Source organism: Exophiala bonariae (genome assembly GCF_035927105.1).
Source record: "Exophiala bonariae strain CCFEE 5792 chromosome Unknown scaffold_8, whole genome shotgun sequence".
In the NCBI taxonomy this organism is placed as follows: Eukaryota; Fungi; Ascomycota; class Eurotiomycetes; order Chaetothyriales; family Herpotrichiellaceae; genus Exophiala; species Exophiala bonariae.
Window position 1 is genome coordinate 667,348 of NW_027042483.1, and position 10,788 is coordinate 678,135.

Here is a 10,788-nt window from a genome sequence, read left to right on the forward strand (position 1 = left end):
CAACACTCGACAATCATGATACCACATACACGTACAAACATCATGTCGCTGGTCTGCTGCCATGCTCACATATGGCCGTTTTCGTTGGTTCGTTGATCGTATTCATATTCATGGTCGTAATCATGGTCATTCGATCATCATCATCATCATAAGCATCCAGCATCCCTTCAACGCCATGGGTGTTGTTGTGAGATATCCGAAAGATGTCCCCCACACTTTGCCATGAAACGCCGTCGCTCGCCCATTTACTCATTTGCTTATTATGCCACATTGACGCCGTGCCATGCCATACCACGCAAAAACCGCTTTTATTGAAGGAGACTGAAGACAAGGAGTTCTGATCATAACACCACGATCGTGGAATCGAAATGACGTGAGATATCGCAGGCAAGCGTATCACCAGAACCCCGTCTCGCGAGAATCCTGCCCGCGTTGAGAGACGGAAGGAGTGGTAGTGTAGAATTGGATCTGAGGGTTGACGGTGCTGCCAGAGCCGATGGAGGGAGTGGGATTTTCGCCAACGGGAGAGCTTGGAGTCGGGACGAGAGGGGGGAATCCTGGCGCGATGACAGGGAAACGAGGAACGGAAGGCATCGCCGGCGGCGGGATGTGAGGGATTTGAGCGCCAACCTGGGTGGCACTATCCTCTGGAGCAATGGAGTCGTCGTCATTTCCGACATGAGCATCTGGGACCGGCATCTTTGCGCCACCCAGACCGCGCATGTACTTCATACCGTCAGGTCCGGTGAAGATCTCGGCGACGGTGTTGACGCGCACACCTTGAGGCATCAGCTCCATCGACACTGGGGTTTCTCGGCTGGGACTTGTGCCGCTGCGCTTTTGCGTTGGCTGGGCAGTAGGCAAGACCGATCCTGGTGGTGCAGCGGTGCCTAAGAGTTGGCCCAGGTTGCGACGTTGTTCCTCGGCCTCTTGCTGGATGCGGTAGAGGGTGCCGATGTTGGACATACCCATGTAATCGAGCTTGCTGACCATTTTCACCGTTAGATCAAGCATCGATTGGATGCTGAGCTGGTCCAAAAGCGACTCCGGTGTGGTCTTGGTCAGTTCACCAATCTCGAGATACTCGTTTTCCATGAGCGTTGCGTTGATGCCTTTGTGGATTATAGACAGTTCATAGTGGATCCGACCTTGGCGCATCAGTTTGCTATGCTCGTCCGACTTCTCGTAAGCTTGCCATAGATTGTTATCTTGAGGGTGTTTCTTGAAGAGGAGACTCTTGACTTCTGTAACCTTCATTTGCATCTCCTCGTATCCAGGTAGATTGCACTGATGAAGACTGACTCGTCTCACAACAAGATTGCGAATCTCGATTTCATGATCGCTGGGTTGGCGGAAAACCATGATAAGCTTGCTTCGTCCCGGTAAAACATAGAGAGAGTCCCGGAACGTTTTGACACTGTTGACGAGAATCTCAGGAGGGTCGATCCATGTCAGACTACCGGTAAGCACGAAAGAAGCATCCCAAACTTGACTGGGTATATGGACGTTGACCATTCCGGCGGTGATTGCTCCTTTGTGAAGTTGATATTGCCCTGTCTGATCAATGGCGATCACGAAATCCTCGCTGCTGCGACTATGGCAGGAAAATTGATATGTGACACCTACTGGCCCAGGAGAGGCACTCCAAACCTTGATGGTTTTATTCAAGCCGTCAAGTCCGGTTGGAAGTTTCGTCTCCAGAGCTCGATCAATATCGGCACCGTTCATGGTCACGATCTTCGTAAATGTACATGGTGAAGGAGTGGGATTTTGGGGTCCAAACACTGCTGTCCAGCTCTCCTGAGTATGGAGAGGTTGGTCAATCAACTTGTGAGTCTGCGGTATTAGCACTTGACCAAATTGCGCCTCGAAAGAAAGTCTGCCACTGAATCGTCGAGAGATCTCGAATAACGGGGTGAGCTGCTCAATCAACTTTTTGGCCTGTACGTATCGCAATTTGCGTTCGAGCTCTGCGAGTTGTGATGAATCCTTGGCCAAAGAAGGCTTTTTCATGAGTGAAGCCTGCTTTGCCTTGCTGATAGCTTCATTTGATTTTTCCATTGAAGGCAGAACTGGAACCGGTCTTGATTGGGAAGATCTTGCCGCTGGAAAATCACCATGTGCATCTGCCATGGCTTTAGCAAGGCGTTCCTTTCTCTGAGCCTTTGTCTCTTGCTGTTTATTGCCACCTCTGCCAGGGTTCCTGCCTTTCTGATTCATGGTAGAATGCAGGCGAGGATGCTCTTCTTTTGCTTTCTTATTCTGAGGGCGGTGATGATTTGAGGAGTGTACAGACCCATCATGGTTCATTGATGGAATACCGTGAGACTCATGGCGAGATCCCACTTCGCTGAAACTTATAAGTGAAGCATCAGATCGAGCATTTATCTCGTTAGACATCTCAGCAGCAGGTAATGAATGTTTTACCAAGGGCTGTAGGGTCGAGGGTCGAGATATGATCGCACCGTCTTCTCCATCGGACTCGCTATCAGAATCCAACAGGACTCTTCGACGGACAGGCGTTGCCACTTCAATGGGAGGAGCTTCTGGAGCAACATTAGGGTCGGCACTGGGTACCACTTGATTTGACCATTCGGAGACTCGAATATCATTGCTGTTTTGAGGTTTGGCGACTGGTTTATCTTCCTTCCTACCATGATCGGAGGTTGAGGTGATTATAGGCTGGAGACTGCTCGGGTTGCCAAAGCTCATGAAAGTGTGTCCGTCCCAGATCTTCGAGCCATGAATCTCTTCAACCGGAGAGACACCTTCAAGATTCTGAGGAGTAAGATATGTTGTTCCACTGACATGGTGACGGATTTCACCCAGCAGCTTTCTCTGGAGTGTACCTGGATCGGCTTGATTGACGATGATGCGGGAGAAACCTGGGTGACCTGGGTGTAGGCGCACGAGTTCAATCGCAGCCTCATCGACATCCACGGGCCAAATCAATAAATTGCTGTTAGCCATAATTGATTCGGACATCATGCTTCGTTTGATAGATTCCTGTTGGTGTTAGTTGAAGATACTCTGGTGAAGTCTTTGGCAGATCTTACCAGTAGAGGCTCGACATTGGAAAGCTTCTGCAACGCGAGTTGAACGTCGCCATTCATGAGACCATACCTCTTCTCCGCCAGCTTCACAAAAAGATCTGTGCCCGTAAGCCTACTGATCTCATTGGCGTACATGCGTGGCAGGATGTTGATGTCCCCATGTTGAGGCTTCCAGTCGACGATGAAGAGACCAGCAGCTTCGACGACTTCTTCCTCGCCAGCCTCTCCAGCCTCACCACCAGAGTCATATTCTATGAGGTCTCGCGTTTGGACTTCCTCGTCCATGAATTCGTCATCGTCGAGGAATATTCCTGGTACGGGAAGACACGGAACACCTTCGTCAAATCCTGTAACACGATTGTGATTGTATTCGATGTATCCGTCGAGACGGTACAAGAGCTGAGAGACCACGTTGACTTTGTCCTCACTGTCACCGTGGAACTCGAGTACAAAGGACTATGGATCGTGTTAGAGTTTGTGGCTCAGAAGGCGAAGAAGTGGAAGGACCTACCCGGGTCTCTTGGTCGTAAGAAAGAAATGGTGCGGAATCGGGATCTTCATGGGAGTCTCTATCGGAAAGGATTCAGCTGGCTCTGTAGCGTCCATCATTGGTGTACGTACTTGAAATCTCGAATGAAATTGTTGATCTAGGTGAACTGGGTCAGTTTCCGACGTAATCAAACCCATTTCTCGGTGGTTCTTGGGAGCAAACTTACGCCCGGTTGACTGAAATCATAAAACGAACTCACGAAGCAGGTTGTCAGGTCCGACATCTTGAGGCAAGCGATGCCCCAAGGCCAGCTCAAAGCGAGATAAAGGGAGAAGGATGGACATTCATGAAGAATTGCTCTGGGTATGGGTATGAATATGGGATGTTGAAGTGGAAAGAGGCGGTTGATGGCAACGTGGGAGGATGCCAAGGCTGAGACACAATTGAATCCGATGTGAATGAAAACGACCAGTTCTTCTCTATTCAGGCCTTCACGGCGTCCGCGTGTGTTTCACATTGGAACGAACGATGAGTGTCCCTGATCGTGCCGCAGCGTGTTTGCTTCTTCATTGAGCTCTTTGAGCTTGGATCACAGGAACTGGTGTTTGCTATGCGACACCAAACCTCAAGAAGCCTCCCGGGGGAGATACGGAATGGAGCAATAGCCTCACAGGCAATGAGAACAATGGGAAATGCATTCACAGGCGGAAGCCAATTCGAATAATAGTACTGTGAATGGAAGAACTTTTAGATCCAGCATGATCATTTCCAAGGTATCTGCCTATCTGATATTCGTTTCCTATCTATGCGGGCGACGTATGTCGTTCTCCTGATTGCCTATGAGCACGGAAGGATGGATATGATCTTCCATCAGCATAGCTTCCGAAACAGGTAGCGATGGAGTCGTACTTCATTTTAGTCAAGGTGGTGAACATCAAGCTGCATATTGCCATACAGTGTTTGCAACTCAAACATTCAAACTATTGACCTGTTAGCATTCGGAGACTCCAGGATATCTTGTCCACGTCCAGATCGAGCTGAGAAGGGAGCTTTGACTTACTTGATGTTGATGCTCTTGGGCTCGAGGTAAGCATGCAGACCTTCCTCGCCGAGCTCTCGCCCATTCCCAGACTGTTTCTTACCACCGAAGGGACTTGTGATCTCAGGCATGAAAGGGCTGTTGATACTCACACCACCCGTCTCCAGCGCATCCGCGACACGAAGACCTCTTGCTAGAGAAGTCGTGTAGATATTGCTAGCAAGACCATAGGAAGTATCGTTGGCGAGCTCAATGGCTTCTTCTTCCGTCTTGAACGTCTTGATGCTCATCACCGGGCCGAAAATCTCCTCCGTCCAGATCCGGCTGCCTTCCTTGGGGTTTACGAAGAGTGTAGGCTCAATGGCATAACCCTTGTCGCCCTTCCTGCTACCTCCGGTCACGAGCTCGGCGTCAGCCTTGCCAATGTCAATATATCCGGAGATTCGTTCGTACTGAGCTTTGTCGACGACCGGTCCGTGTGTGGTTGTGGGTTCGAGAGGGTTGGCACCAAGATTCTTGCTCACAGCCTCGAATTGGGCTTTCACTGCCGCTTTGAACTTTTCAGCAATACCTTCTTGGACGAGAACACGCGATGCAGCGACACAGATCTGTCCGCTGTTCACGAGGAATCCCTGACCAACACCGCCCACGGCCGCTTCCAGAGGGGCGTCGTCGAATACGAGTGCGGGTGACTTGCCGCCAAGTTCAAGTGTAACTCGCTTGAGATTTGATTTGATGGCTGCGGCTTGCACGGCACGACCAGCAGCGACCGAGCCCGTGAAACTGATTTTGTCGATACCAGGATGGCTGGCCAGAGCCGCACCTGCCTCTCGGGTTCCAGTCAAGAACTGGACAACACCAGGTGGGAAGCCTGCTTCCGCATAGAGCGGAGCGATGCCGAGTACGCCCAGAGGAGACTTTTCTGAAGCCTTGAAGATGAAAGTGGCACCGGCCGCTAAAGCTGGGGCGATCTTCCAGGCGACATACAGGAATGTGGCGTTCCACGAGGCAATCCCAGCGGCGACACCAATCGGCTCATACTTGACAATCTTATAAGTCCCATTCTCTGCAGGGAAGGTCTTTCCGGCGATCTTATCCGCCCAACCTGCGTAGTATCTGTACACGGAGATCAAATGTGGCAGATCGAAATGCTTGATCATGCTGAATGGTCTGCCGGTAGGTAGCGATTCCAGTCTTGCCAGCGTATCGATGTTCTTCTCGACCAGGTCGGCGAATTTGAGCATTGCAGCCGACCGCTGGGCGCCGGTGAATTTCTTCCATGGTCCCTTGAACGCTGCTCGTGAAGCGGCAACGGCAATATCGACATCCTCGGTGTTGGCGACTTGCACGTCCGACGCCACTACTGACTCGTCCCAAGGATTGTACAGCGTCAGTCGTTCTGCGCCCTTGGCTGGCACGAATTCGCCATTGATGTATAATCGAGACTCGAAGTCGGGAGATGTGGAGCCCATTTTTCTAGTGTGTGCACCTTACAGTTGTTGAATCTTTGATACGGGGGGCGTGCAACAGTTATACAAGGCTGAAAACGGCTGAGCCTGATGGATGGCCTTATGACAAGACAAGAAAGTACTTCAAGAGCAGGAACCCTTTATATTATCACTAGGTAGTTGACGTTTTCCCACAGGGCTTCACGTGGTGAGAGTGACTTCTTAATAAAGTATGGGCACGTAAGCGAGCGGTGTCAGCGTAACCTGGTCAGCAAGGCAATGGTGTGTAGTGGCACCCAGTGGCCCTGAAGGCGGAGTTTAAGTAAATAAGTAGGAAGATGCCTAGGCAAGTTGGTACTTTACCCGCTTCGGGATCTCGAGGCTCACAATGGAACTCGTGCATATCTTGTTTCCGAGATGTTTCTAGTCGATCTAGAGACGAGTAACACGACAGTCTTGCACTAGACGGAATGCAGGTATGAGGAGCGAGACTAAAATTATCGTAATTGCCCAAAATCATCAATGGTGCAATTGGTGGTATGGGTGAAGGACGAGGAAGAAGACGGAACGTTTCCGTTTTCCGTCGAAGTGTCGGGTTTAGGAAGGAAGAATGAATATAGAGTTCCACCCAGGTTCAGCTTCCATGGAGATTGATTCATTCGGGGGGTATTTGCCAGATGCGGATTTGTTTCCTCGTTGATACAATAGGTCAGAAAGATGTTGCCAGTAGGCTGTGTGGACATAACACGAGCAAAGACTCCGACCTCCATTCCTCGAACCTGCTGAGTGCCTAGGTATGGAGTCAGAACAAGAAACAGCGGATACCAACTATAGCCTAGCCGGAATAATTTGTCACTGGCTCTGGCTTGGGAAGTCGACATCCACGAATAGTAATCGGATGTGATTTGAAAGCGACGAGTTCGGAGACTTTGTCATTGCCGGAAGGGCTGAATTTAACGCCGCACACTTGATCCGACTATAGAGATCAATGTGTCAGACTATAGATTAACTTTAGATCTGGCCATTCCAGAGGCGTGCTGCGCTCTCGACTCCTCGAGCGGCTTGACTCATGTGTCGTTCTGACATCCAGATCCAACGTGAGGCATGTACTATCCTCACGAACTCCTTTCGAGTCGCGGTTGCCCATTGCTATGCTTTCAATGTTGTGACTTCTCGATAGATATCACTGCATGAAACTCGTGTCGAAGGTCTCGCCGTAAAGTTAGGGGTAGAATAGGCGCTGAAAAGCGGGTTGAATCCTTCGCTTCGCTTGCACTTTGGAAGATGCATATCAAGACAATAATTTTGCACATTTGGCAATTTTTCGGTGTCGAACACCCAATGAAGTCAGCTCGTCGCTAAGCTGGACCCCCTCTCCAAGCAGGTATGACATGTTGACGATGTTTTAACATCCTGGTGGTTTGAGTATTCCTGACAAGATTCGAAACCAGTACAGCCATAATGGCGTGGTGATTTTAAGGTTCAGGTCTCACTCGAGTCAGCCTCTTGCAGCCAACATGATAAGTTGAACTCTTCATAGTACAAGATGTTGAAGCTTGATAAGGATCAGAAGCTCCAAGAATGCTGACTCAGATCTCAGCAATTCCACTAAACCCTGGAGTATTGCCATTGGAAGACCCGGCGCCGACATGTGACGGTTGCTGGAAATTCAAACCATCAAGGATTCGAATATTCAATGGTAGCTCGGAATAGAGTTGTCGAAAAGGTGATATTGGTTGTCATAAGAATGGTTTCGGAATCTTTGTCTCATTTCGCATGGAGTCCAAGACCTCTATTTGAAGGTAGTCCGGGAACTGAGACACCATTGACTGTGTATCAGACATGGAGCGCAGTACGCGATGATAGAATACGGTGCGAATTCAGCCGTTCGCCATCCTTCCAGCACGGCCGACCTTGATGTTACCAATGCTCCGAGTCGTCTATTCGCCCAATGAAGAAAGCACCGGGAGATGCCTGTCTAGTGGGTGCCAGAGAAAGATAAACTGGATTTGTAAAGGTTGTAGAACAACAGCATCCGGAACAGAAGTATCATATCGGATTCTTGGGAAGAAATGCTGTACCTGACGCCGGAGTGCTTCGTTTTCGGCAAGCAGCACGACACTGTTCGGTGAGGAAGAATCCCGGAATCCTCAATCGGGATTGCTGGCATATAGGAACTTCTTGATCATACTCATAGAGATGTATAATCACTTTCCTGGTAGACGGTGCGCAATGTTAGTGCGCAGACTAGCGCTGAGACCCTCACTCCACAAGAAGCGTTTTGCGATGTTGTCCATATGCTCAAATGTGAAATCAGCATATCCGCTTAGGATAAATCGCACTACTTTTTCGCGTTCTCTGACCAGTTGTTTCTCGGCATCTGGACTTGCAATCATGAGGCATGCACCCCATAAGAGCCATTCAGACTCTGCTTGAGACTTTGTCCCATTTCTTCCACATTCAAGCACAATGTCCGCTAGCTCACGACAATTTGTTGTGAATGTCGAGCTTCGCAGGTGATATACCAGAACTGTGAGCCAGGCCATTCGCTCGATCGGCGTCGAAGCCCTCAGGAGGTCTTGCCACTCCTGATCGACATCGCTATTGGTGGCTGTGGCCATGAGATGGACAATCTGGCTGCGGGTGATGTTCAAACGGTTCATTAGTTGGATCGACAGATGACCCGTGAGTGCGAGTTCGCGAAATCCTTGAGGCATATCGGCGACGACGGTACATATATCAGGTGGGAATGGATGACTCGGATAGACCGGCACTCCTCCATTCTTTGGAGTTTCGGGTGGTGTGGGAGCCAGACTCGGACTATGTGGAATTGCTGCTTGGATTGTTTTCTTCGAATGAACCGTTGCCAAAGCCTCAACACTAACTTGAGAGTCAGTAAGGGTTGACACCTCCAAGGGGAAGAAGTATGTGTTTCACATACGCTGTTAGGGCAGTCTTGACCCATCCATCCTGTTTTTCCAGACCTTCAACACCGCCCCGCATTTCGACTAAACGATGGATACCTCTCAAGTGAGTCTCGAAGCGTTTGTCATCTCCGGAGTATGCCTAAATTGGAGTGAGTATGCTGATAGATGGAGGTTTGTTATGGACTGGTCTTACTGCTATTACGGCCAAGTTGCAAATCGCCAGAATCACATCATCCCGGGAACTTGCTTGATTAGATGAAAGGCTTTGGGCGATTTTGGACAAGGTCGATCCATAGTGATGCATCATGGCCATTTTGGTTTCGCGTGACTGATGCGGCATGACGCAAAGAATGTAGGTGACGACTGCTTCGAAGAGGACTTCGTTGTTGAACACAAATTGGAAATAACCTGGGCCCAGGGAGACGACTTCTTTGCAAAAATCGACGACGGCCGGAAAGTAGCTTTGCGCTTGGATGGGATATGTCGAGAATGGGTCGACTCGAAGTCCTCCAAATATCATATCACTGAAAGGCATATTCGGTGGTGACGGCTGAGATTTGTCCTTTGCAGACTGATGGATCGAAGCTCGGTGTTGCCGTAATGTCAACGAACTGGACGAGTGACTTGGATCGGCAGCAAGAGCGCGGGCACCTGGACTGGTGACAATCGTCATCGTTCGGTCATCATCATCATCTACTGATTGTGTACCATGCGATTCGGATGGAGATGATGCATGTTGGGCATCACCCGTTGATGCCGCCGACGAGACTGATGTCGACGACGTAGCTGTGGCGTTATTCTGGCTATCGAGAAGCTCCTTTAGCCTGACGGCTTTGTCGCGTTTGGCTTTGTGTATTTTCTGTGAAGTGTACCTTCTCTGGGCGGAGAAAGCAACAGTGGTATCGAAGCGTTTAGACTGGCCATCATAAGGGACGAACATGACCTCGCGCGGTCATGGCCTCGCCGGGCCAGGGAACGGCCAAGCGTCAGCGCGTTGCCCCACGGCGCACAGGATGAGTACGAGTAGAGCAAGAAGTCGAATTAAAGTTGCTCCACAGGTTTGCTTGATGGAACAGGAATAGCAGATGGTGACCTGGACTCGTAGTTCGTATCAAGAATAATTACCCAGTAGCAGGAGAAAAGACGGGCCAGCGGGCAATAGCTGAGGGACGGGCTGGCCAAGGGACGGGTGGGTGACTGGTGTTGAGGTTACGTAGGTGGATTGAAAAACACGAGAGTGAGAAGAGAGGAAAGCACATTGATTAGGGTGATGGAAATGGCCCAACGCAGATTCCCCGGTCCTGATGAGAAAGCAAGCGTCGCCCACCAGCGCCCGATGAAAATGGTAGAATCAGGAATCCGCACGAGCCAGCGTGACAATCATGGGTGATGGATTCCTTGGTTCGAGGTGAAAGGGCTTAGTTGGAGACCAATACGCCGTAGGGTCTAGGAGGGAGACGAGGGACTTTGTTATGTTGCAGGCCTGAAAATACATACTCGTAATCAGTTGGGAGAGCCTGAGTGCCAATCATATTGAATTACAGTTGTACCGAGTAGTTGGATGTCTCAAAGAGCAGTCAAACTCAAGGTGAGCGCATTACTGAGTAGGTGGTTGGTACCTGGTACCTCGTCAACAAGAGTGCTGATACTCGGTACAGTTTAACCTGAAGCCCGAGGCCCAAGTGGCCCAGGGGCGTTCTCGGGTAGCACAAACCGAGTTAGGTACCTCGTACCGTACCTAAGGCAGTTGATCGTGACACTCACCCCCGTTGCCCGTCACCCGTACGGATAGGCAGGGTTACAATTTGGCCCCCTGAAGTATTTTCTTCTT

At 50.1% G+C, this 10,788-nt stretch overlaps 3 protein-coding genes across 3 annotated transcripts; all 3 read right to left on the bottom strand.

Moving 5' to 3' along the window:
• Positions 1-396: 396 nt before the first annotated feature.
• Positions 397-3,826, bottom strand: LTR84_012676 (uncharacterized protein; the record flags this gene model as incomplete). The annotated part of the gene is made up of 5 exons (XM_064856193.1): positions 397-3,006; positions 3,057-3,509; positions 3,565-3,622; positions 3,675-3,700; positions 3,770-3,826. 5 exons carry the CDS (start codon positions 3,824-3,826, stop codon positions 397-399), a joined length of 3,204 nt encoding a protein of 1,067 aa, XP_064708093.1.
• A 773-nt stretch (positions 3,827-4,599) lies between these two features.
• Positions 4,600-6,054, bottom strand: LTR84_012677 (uncharacterized protein; the record flags this gene model as incomplete). Its single annotated transcript, XM_064856194.1, has 1 exon — positions 4,600-6,054. One exon carries the CDS (start codon positions 6,052-6,054, stop codon positions 4,600-4,602), a length of 1,455 nt encoding a protein of 484 aa, XP_064708094.1.
• Positions 6,055-8,237: 2,183 nt separating this feature from the next.
• Positions 8,238-9,897, bottom strand: LTR84_012678 (uncharacterized protein; the record flags this gene model as incomplete). Its single annotated transcript, XM_064856195.1, has 3 exons — positions 8,238-8,910; positions 8,972-9,096; positions 9,151-9,897. 3 exons carry the CDS (start codon positions 9,895-9,897, stop codon positions 8,238-8,240), a joined length of 1,545 nt encoding a protein of 514 aa, XP_064708095.1.
• Positions 9,898-10,788: the final 891 nt, after the last annotated feature.